The sequence below is a fragment of the Grus americana genome, chromosome 11, assembly GCF_028858705.1.
Source record: "Grus americana isolate bGruAme1 chromosome 11, bGruAme1.mat, whole genome shotgun sequence".
Taxonomy (NCBI): Eukaryota; Metazoa; Chordata; class Aves; order Gruiformes; family Gruidae; genus Grus; species Grus americana.
This window is the reverse complement of record NC_072862.1, coordinates 10346205-10365972: the sequence shown is the minus strand read 5'-3', so window position 1 is coordinate 10365972 and position 19768 is coordinate 10346205. Positions and strand designations below refer to the sequence as shown.

Sequence of the window (19768 nt, the reverse complement as noted above, 5' to 3'; positions counted from 1 at the left end):
TATGATAAAATTGTTTAAGGATACATCATCCAACCTAATGTTCAACACCAAATCATCTATGGTCAAGATGAGTACCTAAGAACAACCCCTCCCCACATCAGGCTGTTACCACAGTCAGTATTACTGATCAGTTAGAAAGCATAATATTAGTAACAGCTTCTAGACTGCTAGGATACAGCAATCTGTATAGTCAATATTTGGCTCTACTAGAGGATCAGAACATAAATTTGATGGAATACCATGGAATATTTAAAATTATTTTATTTATAATGTCATTCTCTAGCATGCAGAATTATTGTAAAAATTCTCAAAATATTTAGGACATTAGTAATTTATATTTGGATACATGTTATTTCTACAACTCACCACGTGAAGTGAGTTTTAAAACATACTGCTAAAAAATAAAAACGGTTGCAGATTGGATGTTTTGTCTGATTTCCTATGGAAATGAAGTTTACACAATCTGTCTACATATGTGAATGTGTTTGGCTCTGTCTACACGCGTGGGTATGTCAAAGACATTTTCCAGTTACTTTTCTGCTAGTTACCAAATTCCAGCATGATTTGACCAAACAATCTGGGAAACTCACAAAAATTTACTACTTTTTCTGGGCCAACTTAAGTGGCCTCGTAGTAGATCTGTTCTTACTAAGTTCTAAAGAGATTCAAAATGGCATTCCATAAGCTACACTCAAAATGTTTTTAACATTTATAATGGATAAAAAAATATGGCATACTATCAATTTGAAAGTTATCTGACATATTTAAGGACTACAGGATCAAGCTCTTGCAAAGTTAAAAAAAGATTCTTAACTGCCAAGTTGCATGTGCTTGTAGCAAATCTTAAACAAGTGGCTTTTTCTCCCATATTTACAAATACATTTTGTTAATACTGCAGCCCTTGAGTACGCCTTGAGTTGAGGTTAAACTGAACAGAACATGGAAAACTACCAGACACGACATGAGAAAATGCTGAACAAAAACTGATCTGAGAAGCTGCGAAAAGTTACTTAGTGCTGCAGAGGATGGCTGGATCTCATGGGTAGCCAAGGGGGAGTTCAGCAAGCAGCTGTTAAATTCCACAATCAATTGGAGGGGAGTACGGGACATCTTTTGGGGAGTACAATCCTGCAAAGCCAACAGCACCTAGGCAATGGTATCAGAAATACCATATAAGCTGAGATAGCCTAGGTAACAGCATCAGAAATACCAATGTCAGGTACAGACGTAGAATATCTGGGACCAGTGTGGAAAAAGGAATTAGGGGTGGGTTGCACTCTCACGAGGGGACTAGTGCAGAGAAAGGGAGGCAAAGTGTGGTGAAAAGGAAGGTCAGGAAACAGTAAAAGGTATAAGGCTTGCAAATGATGCAACTAACATTGTCACAACCCTGTGCTGCACCAGGAGAATAACGCAACCCTCCTTTTCTGACTATACCTTAAGAGTTGGGCCTGGTTCCGTGACTGGGTGGGAGCAGAGGGTGTGCCTTCCCTGGTCCACAAGGGTCAATGCAGATAAAAAGCCCTTGGTAACACCATGTTGTGTCCGTTGTAGACCTGACAGCATCAGCAGCCACCCACCATTTCATAACATTTCAATAAAAATACTGAGTAATGAAACGTTCTGAAACATTTCTTTATCTGGACTTTTTGCCCCCCAGAATAAGCCATTTTAATTGAGTTCTCTGAGGTTTAACGAAAGAGGGTAAAAAAAAAATAAAGCTATTTCTGTTTTACCTGATACTGATTTTTGAACATTTTCCAGCTTTCACAGGCAAAAAAATAATTTCAGCTTCTCAATCAGAAAAGATACATACAGACCACCCTGAAAAACACAAAAAAACCTTTATATAGTCTTTGACATGAAAAAATCCTATAATGAAATCCCAACCATGTTTTTAAAGATATGAATACCATTATGAAATACTTTTCACGAGTACAGAATGTATATCAACTGTATATCACAGTGCTACCACAAAGGAATTAAGATCAAAAAATATTAATACTGATGCTGTCTTGGAAAGTGTTCTCTTCATGCATCAAGTACTCAGGGCTGCCTTGCCTTACATTCCAAGTAAAACTAGTAATTTTATGTCAGCTCTTATTTTTAACAATGAAGGCTTTCTCATACTTTAAAAAAAGCTTAGAAATCATCTTTAATAGACATTCTTTATTATTCTTTGTTATTGAGTGCCCATTGGAAAATATTAGACTCCATTAAAGAAAAACTTAACATTTAATATAGAAAATGAGAAACATATGGAATGGCTGCAATAGTAACCACTCCATCTAGAGATATTTGGCAGTGATTTCTGAGACAAATTATCTTCTTTTCCATTCAGCACTCTTCTTTGAGGATGATTAGTATAAGACTCAAACCAAGCACTTCAGTTATTTGAGGGCTGCTAAAGTCAATGTGAATTAAGAGATGTCTGCAGTTGGGAGAATCAGAACAGCAGAAAGTGAAAGGACTGATACTGGAAGCCTCCCACATTCTTCTTTGATCATGCTGAGTGTCTGCAATTTCAACTGAAGTCAACAGAAAGTGAAGGGACCCTGAACATAAAAGGTAGCTGTCAACCTCCAAAGACAGGTAGAACCAGTCACAAGAGACAACATGCACCTTCACTGAAAACTGCAAGTGCTCGTCAACTCACAGAAAAATCCTTTCACAGGACTGTCTCATTTGTTTGACATACTTGGTTTGTTCATTGCTTTAGTTCAGGCACAGACTACTTGAAGTAAATTATTTTTAATTACTGGAATTTCTTTGAGCCTGAAACCATTTTCTTAACAGATGAAAACAATATGCTGATGAGAAAAATATAAGTATAGCTTCTCATAAAGAACAGTTCAGCTCTCACAAACAGAAAGTGAGAAAGTTTAAAAAAATTTTACTGAAAGATATATGACTAGAAACAAACTAACTAGAAATTCAGTGACAATATGCATGAAATCATAAAGAATGTACATGGTGAAAGGAATAGAGCAGCAATCTATTTTTAAAATTATATAATCACTCATTTAGGAAAATGTGATGAAATCTCATGACGCTTAATCACAATTATTTTAATTCTTAAAGTTGTCTAAGTAAAATAAAAATGGAAAACTCCCAGATATTAGAAATGTATCCCATGCTCTTGCCAGAAACATTAGGTCATTTTAAACTTTTTGATTATAAGGAAAATGAAATTTAGAAACCATAGTATTTGTAGCAGGCCTATCAAAAACTATAATTAGTATTTTGATCACATTAATATTGCCATTGCACATCTAACACCAGTTGCATTACTCTGCATTTTAGATCATTTTCTATACAAATTTCCCACTTGTTCAGTTGTAGTCATTCTTAAAAAAAACCATCAATAGCTATCTTGAACTATTCTAGATTATAATCTAGACATTTTAGAAATGCTGTAGAAGTGGGTTCTTTAAAAGGCAAGTGTATTATTTTTTCCTTCTGTATATATTCACATACAGAACAATCCTTTTGGAAATCACTGTTCGTTCACTTTTTTTTGTCTGCAGCTCTATCTTTGCTATTATCTACAGCCTTTAAACAAGCCAGAACTCAGAATTTCATGATTCATGTCTTGGTGAGAAGTAATGGCACATGGAACTAATCACAGAATGACCTACTGTTTTGATTCACTTTGCCAGAGCTAAATGTGAGGGACCAGCAGTGAACAAGGCAGAAGTCATGCCCTCCTACGGTACACATTTACAATAAGTGTACTGCTGTACCTCACAGGGTCAGGCACTTGTCCTTCTAGGATTAAGCATTTCACCAGCCCCCAGTTTTTATTTATTATTCTTTAAGTAAAGGAGGTGTGAAGGAAGACACTGCTTTTTCCTTGGAGCAAAGCCCTTTCACTTACTGTTGCTGTAAAAGTCAGTTCCAGATCTGCCAAGCATCATGCACCTAACACAAGCCTTACTACTTTACAGTTCCATTATGCCTTATTACATATCAGGGAAAAATATTAAGACTAAATAAATGTGAGGGATCTTGATATAAGAGTCACTGTACAAAGAGTATAAAGTCCTGAGACTGAAAAGAATAACTCATCTCTTTCAGAGACTACTGCTACTATTCTGGTCAGAAGTCTTCTGCTGATGATAATCATGCTATATCTTTCAGAATGAGCATTTAACATGTAGTACGTAGAGGCCAAGTTTCATCTTCATAACCATGCCATCTTTCAGGATGGAAAGGCTAAAGCTACTTAGCAAGGTGAATAGCTACAGTATTTGCAGACACTGTCAGAATTACAAATAAGACCTAGAATTTAATACATTGTTTTCTTCATTGTTTTCTCACGAAGCATAGCTGGTACTCCTAAGAGTCAGTCCACTGATGGCACATCATACACAATTTTGAAGGATGATGCAAACAGCTCCGCATACAGCACAAGGTGAGTGGGAGCCATGCTGATATACTAACTTGGGTTCAATACTGTACTAAGACACTCTGCCTCTCAGCACTGCTTATTAGCTTTGCCTTGACATCACTAATTTATCTCCACACTGTATTGTATTGAAATAGTTCTCAGTTAGCTCTGAGCACAGGAAGGACATACATGCACTAGTAAAACACCATGAAGACACACACCTACATCACACAAAAAACTTCTGCTAATTAATGCTTAAATTAAAAGTAGAAGAAATGTGCCTGAACTGAAAAGTTCTTATTCAAATGATATACTAATGGATCACAGAAAGGATAGAGATCTGTATGAAGATATAACATTTAGGAAATATGTGGCAGGAAAAAGAAAAAACCTGTGGGGTGATGAATGCTTATTGAAGATGAGAAATCTCATACCATGACTAGAAATCTTCAAATTGTCAAATAAAGTTCACTCCTACAATATGGCTTAAAATTTGTCACCAATGCAGTTGTTTTTTTAAACTGACATTTAAATTTACTAATTTGCAGAACATATTTTAAACAGACTCAGGAAACTGATGACCCTTGTAACCATCAAACTCATAACAAGACAGCCGGCACTTCCTAACTTTAGTGAAAGGTAAACTAGACCTAAAGTTTGTAAGCATTTGTGTCAGGACAACTCATTCATACTACAAAGCTATTCCTGTAAACACATCAGTGAAACATCATTTTGTTCTTCAAAACAAAAAATACTGCAAGTGACACTGCAATATACTTGCTCGTATATTGCTTACTTGTAACTTCCCAATTTCCATTAAGTTACTACAAATGAAAAATAGAAATTACCTTTGCTATTAAGATTGGTAGCTAATAAAACATTAGGTGAATAACATTATTTGTCATGTAATTACTGAGATAATATTAAGAGGTGCTTTCATTACACACCAAGTATCATTGTCTTTAGTTATAGTAACCTATGCTTAAAAAACAAGAGAGAATGGTCTGGAAAATTGATAGTTGCAATATTTTTCCCCTTTTCATCTTTCCTCCTCCTAGCCTCTCCAGAAATTCTAAAAGTCAAGAGTGCTTAAAATCCAGAGGGACTATTTTAGAAAAATCAACAGCATCTTGAAATATAAGTCCTCAATTCTTTGCATATTTGTCAAATAAATAGATATTTTACGACATCTTTATAGAATGCCATAAAGTAGCAGTTCCCTCATTTTTCAGTAACAGATCAAGCTTATTTTTTTTATTGCCCTGAACCATGTACTTTAGTACATCTGTCCAACTGGAAATAAAGGCTTAATGTGCCAGTCAATGACAAACCATCAAGAACGTCATTTATAAAGTTAAGCAACAATGAAATACATTTATCTTCAGAAGAATAGATTGCTATCAGGATTTACCTTGTGAGGTCTTGATTTGTGCACTGACTTTGATCATTAGTTTCACAATGTGCCTATACCAAAAATAAAGTAGCAGCAGTCCAAAGGGCCCTCTGATCCTTCCATTCACACAAACCATTTAGGACTCTGCAAAAATACCTCCATCCTATGGCATCTTCTTATGTATGTTTTTTCTTCAAACTAGAATGTTTCACATTCAAGTATTTCAATAATATTTTGTGTTTATGTAGCCCCAAAATTCAAACAATTGGTCCCTAGTAAGTTACAAGCAACAGTATTTCAGAAACAGTGAATAATATAAACAGATCTTCATACTTCTTTAAATTACTTAATACTAAGCATTGTTCTAATCCCAAGGGAGACAGGGATGGATTGACTCACAGACTCCTAAAAACCTTCATAGTCATGGCTAGTCCCTTGACTTAAACAGGACTATTTATATTAAGTATATAAGTACATTTTTCTGATGAAGATCCTAGTGTCAAAAAAGGCTGTGTTTATTTAAGACTTTCTATTCCAAAGTCAAAAGTGTGAAGCAACATGAAGTGAATTTGCACCTACTACTGATTTGCATTGAAAAATTACACAAAACCACTATTTTTGGCAGGGAACATAAGCTTAGACCCAAGACTGTTAATACATATAACTCACCGTCACAGGCCCAAAGCCAGTGCTGATTTATGGAAGGCTGGGACACACCAGAGAAAGCAGTTCATCACTGATGAAGGGTTTTAGTATCTTCCAGACAAATGAATTCCACATATTGAATATTTAAAGCGGGGTTTGTAACACTGCTATATATTTTCTCAAAATACAAGTTAACATAATAAATGGGCAGAAAGACCATTAATAATCTATACCAAGACTACTGGTGTTCCTATGTGAAAACCAGCACACGCAGCTAGCCTTTGCACACAACTCGCAGAATTAAGAAAAAAATTAAATCTTTTTACTTTTATAAAATTCCGATCATAAAACGTTTTGACACAATACCCACGATTCAAGCACGAGCATCCCCGCAGACCCGTTTCCCTGCTCCACTACAGCGGCCAGGCCGCGTCCCCCAGCGCCGGGCCGGCTCCCCCGCCGCCGGGGCTGGTCCGGCCGGCTCGGCGCTCCCACTCCGCCACGTCCCCACCGCTTGCCACAGAGGAACCTGGGCCGCTCAGGCCGGGGAGCTCAGGCCCCCGCCGGGTCTCACCTAAGCGAGAGTGGCTGGGGACGAGTCCGCACCTGCGGAGGGGCGGACCCAGAGCTTGCCAGGAGGCGGAGGCAGGGCGGGAACCGTTTAAAATGGCGGCGCGCGGGGCGTGGCTCGATCCGTCAATCATGGCGGGCCGCCGTTACCTGCGTGTAGCCGCGCCTTCATCTGTCAATTCGCATTCCATCGGCGGCGGCTCCTCAGAGGATGAGGGGATACTGGTCTCCTGGCACCGGCCGGGCTGCCCGCAGGCCACTGGGGGAGTAAAAGCTGGCCCCGAAGGCGGTGCTGGCCCCCTCACAGGGAGTCCCTTGGGGCACCCAGGACAGAGGGTGGCCATGGGAAACAGCGCTGTGTCACCCAGGGCCTGTGGAGGTGTTTCAAGTGCAAATGCTGCCAAGAACTCAATTCCTGAGACGCATTTGCCATTTACCCTTTAAGGCTTCATTGTGTGAAGTCGTTTTTTGAAAAGGATGTAGGAAGCTATGAGTCAGAGCAGCCAAGACAAAGTCCTTGTTTTTTAAGGAATTAGAACGGACTTGCAGGTCTGGCATTTTTCTCTAAGAGAAGGAAATGAGAGGGATGACCCCATTAGTTTAACATCACTGTCAAGAACAAGCAAACACCTCCTGATGGCTTCAAAAACCTCTGGGAAGAAAGTCACAGGGAACCAATTTTGATCCTGGTTTTTCTAATGTGATATTAGTCAGAGAAGATCTTTCCTTGAAGTGACTGCAGTTTTGTTCACAGCATTTCTTCATGAAACTGCAGCCTTTTCACAAAAAAGTAATTGAATACCTTTTTCTTCCTCAAAATCTTAATATTTCTACAAAGAAAACTTTAAGAACCCTGTAACCCATCACAGTGTGATGAAATACATGAACTGAAAGTGCTGAGCCATCGATGGACTCTGCCATGTCTTGGCCCACCTTCAGTCCATTCACCTTCCTTACTTTTACTCCTGAAAGGTACTGTCCTGGTTTTGCCAAGGAAGGGAATGAGTTAAATCAATTATAAGATTTATTTAGCTTTCTAATTTTACCTTGGGATTTTCAAAGAAATCAAGTGTAGTTTTATCATACACTGGATTACACTGATTAGAGTTCTTGGGTACTGGAGATAAGGAAAACAATAACACTAAAACTGAGCTACAGGTTATTAAATAAAAACAGTTAATAGAACAAGGACAAAAGAGAGATGATGATAGCAAAAGAAAGGTTAAAAAGCTATTGTGGAGTTCTCTAGCCAACAGAAACTACATACTTCATTATAGATGGTTAAACCTGAAGTTATCTTGGAATTTGTTACACATAACACTGCATCTAAAAATCCTAAATCCTTTGTAACAGGAGTTATGCTAAGGCCTGAGTAGCTGAGAAATTCCAGTTAAAAACTGAGATTCAGGCTGAAGAGCCTAAAGTTACACAGGTACATGAAGCATCCAGCTGCGAGTGTAGGGTGTGGAAGCAGGTAACTGCCTGCTCAGGGCAAAACTGGGCTGCACCAGTCTCCTTTGCCAGCTGCTGGAGAAAACTGGTTTTAGACATACTGTGAGAGGAAAGTTTTCCCCTCTGTTTGTTCCAGTTTTACAGAAAAAAACCCATATCATTTGTTGTAGACACTATGACTCAAAAAATTGCAGGTAATGTAAAACCAGCAAGGAAGCTTGTGTCATTAAATTTGGCCCATCTATGGCCTGAGCCCATTGTACTTCCAAGGTCTGGTTTGGAATTATGGTAACATAGGAAACACTGTAAAAGTAATGATCAGACAATCGAGATGTTTGTTATACTGACTTCTTTAAGGTTGCATCTGTAGATCAGCTGCTGTTTGTACCTGAGCTGCTGGCTAAACATTTTAGCAGTGCAGTGTACATCTACTAAAGCCCAGGAAAGGTATGATGGGTGTTCAGCAAGTGCTTGGGTAATAATTTGGGGAAAACTGTGAGAACTCATATAGATTTATCTTCTAATATGTCCCTTCTATGTTCTGAACTTAACCCCTTACATGGTACAACATCCTTTAGGGAAGAGATTTTTATTGTATCTTGGAGTAGGAAATTGGAACATATGGACATCCCTTCTTCTCATAAATGCCCCAAGCACAAGGTGTGGTTAGGTCTCTTGTCTTAAATTAAAATACCAAGATGTTAGTAGCATCATGCTGGGAAATGGATTGATTTAATTTAGGGGAGTATTCAACGTGCACTAGATATTTGATGTGTGATATTAAACCCAGCCATTTTTAAAGGACCCCCACTGACAAAGCTTGGGTTCATATCCATAGGAATAGTACTGTCATTTCCTTCATCCATTCCTGACTTTGCCTTATTGCATACCATCACTCACACTTGGAGCAGCCAGCCAGTTGATATACGGCAGGTGGGCTCCCTTCCCTTCTGTGTAAAGCTCCATTTCAGCTCTAATGACCGTTTGCCAGTCTGTTCTGTATTGTATTGTTCTGAATTGGTTTGCCTTTTTAGACTGTCAGCTCATGTAGCCTGGAAATCGCTTGTCTTTCTAGTTCATACTGTATTTCGTAAAATACCATGCTATGTTTTGACAGCTTTATAAATACTAATTAAGGTAAGAAAGAAGACACACAGGCATCCTATGAAATTTTCTGTAGATCCTTCTTGCCATTCTTGACTTAAATGGAAGGGAGACATGGTGTGCCTCGCTGCCTGCTTAGCCTTCACTTGGTAACAGCTGCCATGGACCTGAGGCATATTTACCCCAGTGCCAGGCCGATCTTCATTTCCTTTGAGCATTCCTCCTCAGCCAGTGACCTTCCTATGGGCGTATTTGCCAAGATTATGTCATGCAGGGTAATTTAACTGTGGTCACCACTGTAAACACTACTGTTTGTGGATCTCCAAAAATTTTCCAGCAGAATGCTTTCTCCTTCGGCCATGTACATGAACTCTGAATTTTGTCTCGTTTTTATTTGTATCTTGGTCTTCTGATACAAATACTGTTCAAATAAATAAAATAGTGGAATTCATTATTTATCCTGGCTGTCTCTATTTCATCTTCTAGAACTAATTTCTCTGAGAAATGCATATGATCTCTCCATCAGCTTAAGGCTTTTTTTTCAGAATAAGTTACACCTTCGATTCAGAAAACACAGCAATTTGAGGAAGTTCTTGGATAAATATGTTAAAATCGAGAATCAATTCACAACCTATTTCCCTAAGCCCCACAAATACTTCATCAATAGAGATTCTTTAAGAATCCTTATTTGAGGATTGTGGATAGTTACGAAAAAACATAGTTGGGCCAATTTCTGTGATGCGTACTTCCAAGATTAGACTTTCATCAAGTTTCCTTTCACTGCTATGCAGTCTTGTTGCTCAAGCTTGGAAGGGGACTCCAAGGAGGATCATGGTCAAAGGGAGTGTTAAGGGGGTGGATGCAGCTGCAGTGGGGAGGGGAAAGCTGTGGAAGCATTTCTTCTGCATCTGTGAAGAATTACACCACACTGGGCAGTGCTGAGGTGCGAGCGAAGACAGTATCCCACTATCACCAGACTGATTCTGTTCGTGAAGTGTGCAAAAAATCATATTCTTTCTGGGAAAAAAATGTGCTGTACCACTGCAGAGAGTGTTGAGTGCTCAGACAGTAATACTCGAAACTGGAAAATTGGCTACTTATGTCTTGTCAGGCTTTATAGGAATCTCCCCATGTGACTGGTTGGCCAAATTTCAGTTCAGAGCAGGCATTTAAACCCTGAAAATCATGTATTTAATGAGAATGCCTAACTAGTTAGTCAGCATTCCTGGATGCAGAAAGACAACCAGCACAGAGCTAAAAAGAGTATTAATTTGTTCCTCTTTTTTGCTTTGTTTCATTTAATATGGGGCAATTGGTATCTGTTTACAGCTAAAATAAATGTGATAACATCTTTAAAAAGGCAGTAAATTCCTTTAACTGAAAGACCCATCAGCTTTATGCAATATATGTGCTAATGCCCTTCATTCCTTCAGAGCAGTTCATTAAAGTTATATAATAACAATGAAAGTGTACAGGAAAAGTGAAAACTTGCCATGGTTTGCTATAGTATTGAAGCAATCTACGCTTAAGGTTGGCAAGTTATATTAAAGTGAAAAAAGTTCTCTTTGCACCTGCTATTGTGCTTTATAGTAATTATAGTCTTCAAACAGTGCAAACTATACGAATCTACAGGTTGTTTTGTTTCAGCTTTACAGTGCAGAAGGAGATTTTGTCTAATGTCTTTTATAGTTTGTTCATGCTTCTTTGATTCAGGGAATTTTTGAAAAGGATTAAAGAAAAACAGCCTCTGTATGACCAGTGGGAACCTTAAATTGCATAGCTGCTCTTCTCAGTCCAGTAAAGCCATTAAATGATAAACTATTGATTTTTATAATACAATTACGTTGCCAATGATTTCTTAAGAAATCATTCTACATTTTCTGTATTATGCACTCAGCACATTATCTATTGTAAATTGGATGATAGCGTTCTTTGTCTGGAATGAAACCATCTTCAAGCTGTTCTCAGAATGAAACCATCTCCACACTAGTCTCAGTACTGCAGAGGATTTCGCCTCTGAAATGAACTTATGGCCTATCAGTTTGATTGTGACGTATATGTGTACCATAAAATTTTAACCAGTGTAATTTGCAATTATTGGGACATTCTTAAGGCAGATAGTTTATCATGCTTAAGAAGTTTTAGTAACTTGCATAGACAAGAATAAAAATTTCAATTTCACAAGCAGTCTCATGATTCAGGGTTAAAATAGATGGCTCTTTGGATTCACAGAGGAATTTCTTCATCTCTCCATCACACAGATTGTACAGTGAAGGAGAATGCCATAGAGTATTTCCGCTGAAGTAGCATGAAGTATTAGAAGGCAAGATATTGGTTGCGATGGGTCAAAATGGTCTCCTATTCTGACATTTCCTGTGTTCTTTTGTGCTGAGACAGGATAAACAGAGCCTTTATTCATTCTGATTACTGTGGGGGGTTTTTTGCTTTCTACTTTTTATTTTATTTGTACTGACAAGATAGAAAAAGAAGTCAATATATAGCTTGACGTTGTTTATCCAACTTGTCAGGTTTTTGTTTAGTGTTTTGTTACTGTTTTTTCATTTATTTATTGTTCACATTGTTAGGGTTTAAGGTTTCTCACAGTATGCACCGCATATAAGTGCCTCTGTTCTTGTGATATCTCTTAAATTAATATTTTTAAATTAATGTTGGGTTTTGCAGAAATACAAGTACTTTCAAATAAAACTCTTTGCACATTTGGAATACAGATAAACCTACAAATTCAAATACCAATTTCGAGAAACAAAGAGCATCTGCAGTTTTCAATGATTTCCTGTGGGCTGAGGCTCTGGATTCCATACAGCGTTCTCCATTTTGGCTTTATGAAATTGTCCTGTGAACAAAAGTCTTCACAAAGACAGATTTCAGGCAGATTTTTGCCATAAGTTCCTCTAAGTCTAACCTCAACTTCCTCTGTCTCCTGTGACTCCCTTAAAACAACAACCCCACTTTTCTTCCATAATATTTTCACATTCCTACATCTTTTGTCACTTATCCTTATCTCAGCCAGTTGCTGTTTTTCTAAAACTCTTCTTTCCCCCATGCAGAGCTCCCAGATGTCCTCAGTCCTCCATGTGCTTTTTCTACTCAGCAGCCAGAAAAGCAAGTATGTGCAGTGGTGTGTCCAATGCAGTAGATGTGCTGAGTGGACAGCCAGTAAGTGTGTATTAGCCTGGCCGCTGCCAAAGAAAATGAATAGTCACTTAATTCTTCCCACCTTTCACTAATAGCAACATTAATAACATCTGTTCTCCACCCTGCTGTTGATTTTCATAAAACTTGAAGGAACTTAATATCTTAGGATATTCCATATGAAGTAAGGATAAAAAATGTCACAAATTCTGAGAACAAGATTTTGAGATTTTGAATACTTGCAGGGAGTACTTGACCTAATGTCTTACATTCCTGTGTAATACACTATATTCTGGAAGTTGACTGACTATGGCCTCTTGTTCATATCTTTTCCCTGAAATATAAATCAATATTTACTGTGTTATGACTGAGCAGTTGGTTATCCAAAACCCCAACATGGGTAAGATTAAAGTTGTGTTCCTCTTTCAGATACACTCAGCTCTATTTTCTGTTGTAAGCAGAGTGGAAAGGACAGGGGCCATGTCTTAGATAATTTCTTACTAGATTTGTTTTAAACAAGTTAAAACAAATATTTCTATACAGTTCCAAGAGGGAGCTGACAAATTCTTTTGTCATGAGGAGGGCATGAACAAACCCAAACCTACTGAAATGAATGTGACATGCCTCTTATAAGTTTATATGCTTGCTTGCAGAGCCTTTGTGGTAGACAATGTGACATAAATACACTGCTCCCTTCGGAAGCATGAATTCTGTATGACTTTAACTGATTCCTCTGAAAGAAAAAAGGCAGCATTACTTGAATAACTTTCATTTTAAATTAATTTTAAATTTTAAATTAAGTGCGGTGGGTTATCTGTAGGGAGCAGCCACCTCCATAGAGGATAGTTTGTGGAGAGGTACATTTATTTACTTCTTACCAGTATGCATTGCTAAGGTGAAAGCACACAATGGATTTGAGTTTTCATAGAGTTTTAGTAGAACTCTGCTAATATAGTTTGTATGCTTTCATCATGAGGTGTTATGAATAAAACCGAACACATGGTAACTGTAGACAAATAGGCTTTGGGGAATTAATTGCTAGACTAGGAAAAGTTTTTCAGTCCCTTCAACTTCTGTTGTGTTAGCCCTGGCTTGTGTAGAAGCTTGGGATACAGACCAGAGTGATTTCAGAGATGGAGCATCTTCTCAGCTCAGGGGGCTGTGCCACAGAGCAGAAGAATTTCAGATGCCAATCACTGTATACAGTAATACTACATTTCATTATCACCTCCTTCCTCCATATTTCCAAATTCTTCCCAGAAGAAATATCCCAAAGAAACAGCTGTGCCTAGGACAAATCAAACTGGCATAGTTCAGGAGATAACTGTTCACAGGAGTCCTGCACACCAGCGACATCATGATGATGTGAAACTCTGTGTTTATTGTCTCAATTCTTCATGAATTGTCATTATGAACCTGGGAAAAGAGATCATTTTTTTACCTTGCCCCTTCCCTGACTGAACTTTTTGTTTTTTTCAGAGCTTACTGCTAAAGATGTAATTTTCTGACTACTATGGAATATGCTGCACCTTGATACAATGTCAATCTAAAGACAGGGAAGATGGGGAGGTTCTCTGCCCCTGAGTAGCTGCTGAGATAAATAAGGTTACTCACATCCAAGGGATGATGGAATTTGGTTTAGCTCAGCAGTGGCAAACATTGGCACTTGATGTCACATTTGCCACTAATAGAGGTTTGGAATTTGAGCAATGAAGGTGAACTGGGCTGGATTAAAAATATAGCACCTGGCATTTTAGCAAACAATCTTTCAGTAATTTGTCTTTTTGGCCACTGCTCAGCACTGATTTGATGGAATACATTGAGGATAAATCCATGGGGACATCTTTGATAAGATAACTCATTTTCTATATAATAAAATGCAACTGGACTCTTCTGGCTGGACTGTAGTTGTGTGTGTGATTTGGCATCTCTTAGAGAAATTAGAGATAATGCTCATCAGAAAGAAAGTTGCAGAGTGAGTAAAGAATGATGTAAAGGTCTGAGAACTACAGGAGACACTGGAAAGTTTTAGTTGAAGGTGTAGGTTACAGTACAATTTTTAAGGACTGGTCTTCTGACTAATCTTTTTTGTTTTTTTTGTCGATATAATTGTCTCAAGAAGATGTGTACTCATAAAACATATAGATGACAGAACTCTGAGTAGGAGCAGCCTGTCAGATAGGAAGAAGTGGATGAACTTAGGACCTCGAGTAGTCAAAATCAAATGAAATTCACTGCTATATGGTGCAAGGTCGTGCATTTGGAGACTAATAAGTTGCAAGCTCATGTATGGGAAATGACTGAGGAAGCAAAAGAAGTGCTGAAGCTAAAGAGCAATGTTGGCAAAAGGACAAATGAGTATAAAGCAATCATGAATACAATTAAATTTGGAAACTAGAAGGACTTTTTTAGTTGTCAATGAAGTAAATTTCTGGAACAGCTCTCCTGAGAGATGTGGGGGCAAAAATAATCCTAATGCCTTTTAAAACTAAAATATGTAAAGGGTTTATTATGACATGGTGGCTTGAATGAGGAGCAAACTAGACTCCAAGAGGTTCTGTGGTTTTTTTCTTAAGAGTAAAATTGTATATCAATTCAATTTCTTGCATATTTGACTCTTCATTTCTTGGGATTAAGACCCCAAGACCTGATCAGCACCTGATCTTGGATAGATATAAAAAAATGGGAAAGTATTAAACCATTTGTACATCTTTTTATTAAAGATGCCTAGTAAAATATTTTTACCTAATGGTAACAAGTCCTGCTTATTGCTCAAACCTTACATGTAGCTTGTACTGCTAATTCTTTATTTAATATATGTAAAAGCAACTAGACAACTTTCTTTGCAAAGACATCCCACCACATGCAGTGACAAGTTTGTGGGACATCTATTTGCTCTGAGGAGGAGTTGGATATTTGAAAGTAATTGATAAACACATTCGCAGTGTTTCTCGTAGTGTGTGCCACCACGGCAAAACAAGAGTGAAGGAACAAAAAATGCTTTGCATCTGTCAAGGCCAGCATGCCAATGTGCGGAGATCACAGCAGGGAGAACAGGACAAGCCAGTACAAAATGCTTCTTTGCTCTTGTATCCATTCAAATATTTCTTTTTATGTTTCAGTCCCATGCAAAGAGCCAGACCCTCATTTGTGGCTGCATGTGAAGGTGGCATAAAGGCTGTCTTTTATGCCACAAGTATCCTGGAGCCATTCAACTTCTGCCGCAATTCCTAGTGAAAACACACCTCCTGTGATTTGTCTGCCAGTGTCTGCAGAGGCTGTGCTGTCAGCTTGGGACTGCAGGGCATTCAGGGTGCGCTGGAAGTGTCCCCTTTCCTGGGGTAACGTAAAATCTGCAAGGAAGGCTGCTCACCAGTGCCTGGCTAACAGGCTTTAGGGCTGCTTGAAGCCATTAGAATAGTGAATGGCAGCTGGCATGCAAAGCCAGATCGGGCTCAATGGACATGAGAAGGGTTTTTTCTGGATATAGCCTGGGGTGATTGAGAGGAGAATGAGGTCTCTGTCTCCTGTGGCTTCTGTGCAAGATGCTGCAAATCGTGTCAGCATTTTCCCCTGGATGAGTAGGAATGCTTTGGGGGAATACTCTGAGGGTGAGTCAACAAAGTCAATTGCCTTTCAGGATGTATTTTGAATGGTTATGTGGGGCCATTGGCACTGAGCTGAAACATGAGAGAGATCTCTGTAAAGAGCTACAAAACCAAGAGGCATTTTTGCACTGGCTTTTCCTGCTTTTCCTGCTGTGATATCTATACGCTGGCACTCCAGCCATGGCAGATGCAAGGCATTTTTGTTTCCTCATTTTCAGTCTGTGGCTGTGATACCCACTACATCAGACACCGAGCACCTGTTACACTCTCTCTCTCAAATCCACTCAGTTCCTTCTCTGAGTAAATATGTTGTACAGATTCTGGCTTGGCTTGGATATTGATTTTTGGTTTGTTTGTTTGTTTATAAAGTTATAGTCAGGATATCTAGCTTTGCATTGTTTAAATTACTGACAATTAAGCTAATCCACAAATTTATATGCTACTTTTTTGTGCTTCTGTGGTGCATGTTTTATGTTCCATGGCTTCAGTCACCTTCACATTGAGACCGTGCCTCTGCCCAGAACAAAGCAGTCTTCCAGACTGCATTTTAAAATATAATATTGCATGTTGTGGCTGTGCCACTCTGGGTCTGATTGTTTCTAAATAGAAGTCTTCCATATTCAGCCCTGGTAATGTTGCCAGTGAGTAGCTAATAGGGCCTGAAGGACAGGACATGTTCTCCTTTGGGGTTAGTCCTGAAGCCCAGCTCCAATTCTACTTCCAGCTTCTCAGCTCCTAGAGTTGTGGATGCTGATCATTCAGTCGGATTGTCAGAGTGAAGCACTTGCCATGAATAACAAGATCTTGAGAAGACATTAGCAGTAGTCTGATTAGGACAGTTGTACAAATCCAAATAAATCATCAGAAAAACTTTGAGGAGATGGGGGAAAATGACTGAAATATATGAGAGTTGTATATCCTACCAAGAGAAATATTTGAATAATTGGGATGAAGTTCTGTAAAACCCAAGAAGGAAATGTTGCAATAGTGAGTAATCTTAACCAACAAGTGGAATTCAGCAAGGATCTTAATTTTTTGACACTTTGTCTAGAACGGTAGCATACCTTAGCATTAGCAACACCCAGGATATATAATTAAGGTTCTTTTCTGCATAAAATTTCCTTTTTTAACTTGTAATTCTTCACAATGCATAATTAAATATTCCTAGTACAGAAGAATAAATAATGGATAATTGAATGAAAGTTCTTACAATGATGTATTGTAAATGCATGGGTCTGATTCAAAGAAATATGTTTGGTGTGTGGTAGCAATGTTACTCAATTTTCTATCTATCTAGCCCACAACACAGTAATCCTCATCCTGTGTGACACTAAAGAAAGCATACTTCGGCAAAGGTAAGGATCTAAGCTGGCAGCAAACATGAAGTGCGCTCCCCACTCTACCCTTGAAATTGTCAATGTAATGTAGAGGAAGTCTGAAAAACTTGAGAAGAAAAGAGCATAATGCTGATATTGCTGCTCCTGCTGCTTTGTATCTGTCCAACAGATCACCCGTCTCCCACCCCTGCAATCTGCCCTTGGTGACCCTATCTATGATCCATCGCCTCCCAAATGTGCAGGGGGAGGAGCCCTCGCCCTCCGCACTCAAGTCCACAACAAAGAAAGACTCAAAGTGAATGGGAATTTTTGAGGGTCTGCCTATATTGTGTCTTACTAGCTCCTGATTTGTTCACTGTAGATTTCCCAAATTTTGCTCTCAGCAACACTTAGGAGCTACATCATTGTTTCAATATATGCCCCCACTATTCTCCAAGAAATAGTGCCGTATAATTATATTCATGGTATATACCTGTTTGTTTTCTAGAGTCTCTAACAACTCATTAGCTTCCTATTTATACAAGATAATGATTTTGTTGTCTGTTCTCACAAAAATTTCTCTCATTTTCTAAGTATTGTCTCCATTTTTAATTCTTATGTTGTGAAGATAACAGGTAGATGCAGTGAAAATTTTTTACTTTTAAAGAAAAGAAAATCCACCTTTATGGGATTGTTGACATCACTTGTTTTCCAGATGTATGCTGATGATTTGCAGATGCTTCAGTTTTCATGGCAGCTATATCTGACTGGGCATCAGTTCATGAATTATGCATTTTATGTAGTGGTGATGTATTAATTTCACACTAGAATCTGTAAAGATATTATATTTACAGATAAAACATAATTTCTCACACTTCCAGAAATGAACATTAATTCTTTTCACCTCAGAAGGAATCTGAAAGGACTTGTTGCATTTCATAAGAAGAAATATAAATCTGGCACCTATTTGGAAGATGAAGTCCATTAACATACTAGTAAAGTTTTACATTTTTTTCATTTAATATAGAACTCGGAAATGTGAGGTAATTCTCTACAGAAATATGGGGTGCATTTACTTAAAGAAACTCTGTCCCAGAGCCCTCCACCACTTCACACCATCCCTGTAGATTGGGTTCTTCCAGGTGAAAGTAATTGCATAACTGTAAAATATTCTGATATTTTATCATTTGTCTCAAGTTGAGAATGAACTGTAATTCATCTTGTTTGGTGAGAAGTTTAATGAGAAGGATGCATTTGCATAAATATACCATTACCATTTTGCTACATCACACTAGGGTTTTTTTCTTTTTGTAAACAAAGAGCTCAGGTGACAAGAGTGATATGCATATTAAATAGTATACCATGATAACACATGACACATTTCTGACACTTGAGTCATTCCTTATAAGCCACTAGTCGTATAATCTGGGTGTATAAATGAGTGCTGGTCAAATGGCTTCCCTAATGTTCTGCATTTTTAAATCTTAGAGATCTTGATTTCCACTTTTAGGCAGCTCTGCTCTCCAGTGTAATAAGCAGCACTGAGTTGCAACCATTTAGCTGGTATGGGTAAGCAACTATTAACAAGATTGATTTGAAGTTATTTTGGTAAGTAGAAGCTTTGAGTTTGATTTATATTAATTTGGGGGACATAAAATTCCCAATGTGTGCACTCTGAAGAGCTCCCAGAAGTCTGTGAATTCTCACCTTAATTGCAAATCTTAAAATAGAATTAATTTCAGTACAAATTGAAGGTATCCAAATGTTCAGAACGGATGTGTTCGTTTGCTATTTATCACTTGCTCATTTCAATAATCCAGTTAGGGATCAGAACAGTAGCAATACCTGGTTTAAGTGATCAGTGACCTTCTGTGAATATCCAGTACAGGATTCCTGAAGGGGGCAAGTTGCAACAATCCAGACAAAAGACTGACTTTTTTTTTTTCTGTAACAACTGGTGAATATGGTAATTGGCATTGATTTGTCAAGAGAAGAGTTCATGCTCATGGCCAAAATTATTTGTAAAAATATCTCACTTGCAAACAGGTAAATTCATCTCTGTCCTTGCTAGTTGTGATACTCCATTCTAGAAAGCATCCATCATATCTTTGCTACAACTAGAAAAGTGTGCTGCTTT

General features: G+C 38.2%; 1 protein-coding gene across 6 annotated transcripts in view; it reads right to left on the bottom strand.

Annotated features, from left to right (window-relative positions):
• Nucleotides 1-7114, bottom strand: part of CFAP20DC (CFAP20 domain containing) — an 83020-nt gene extending 75906 nt beyond the window's left edge. For 2 of the 6 annotated variants that reach the window (XM_054838846.1, XM_054838849.1), the window contains exons 1-2: nucleotides 6799-6970; nucleotides 1737-1824 (exon numbers count right to left, since the gene is read on the bottom strand). In XM_054838846.1, coding sequence (XP_054694821.1) covers nucleotides 1737-1757 — 21 coding nt within the window. In that variant the 5' untranslated portion in view covers nucleotides 1758-1824; nucleotides 6799-6970. Of the gene's footprint in view, nucleotides 1-1010; nucleotides 1147-1736; nucleotides 1825-6452; nucleotides 6576-6798; nucleotides 6971-7002 lie in introns of those variants that run through there. The other 4 variants (XM_054838852.1, XM_054838850.1, XM_054838848.1 and 1 more) reach the window with 4 other exon arrangements.
• Nucleotides 7115-19768: the final 12654 nt, after the last annotated feature.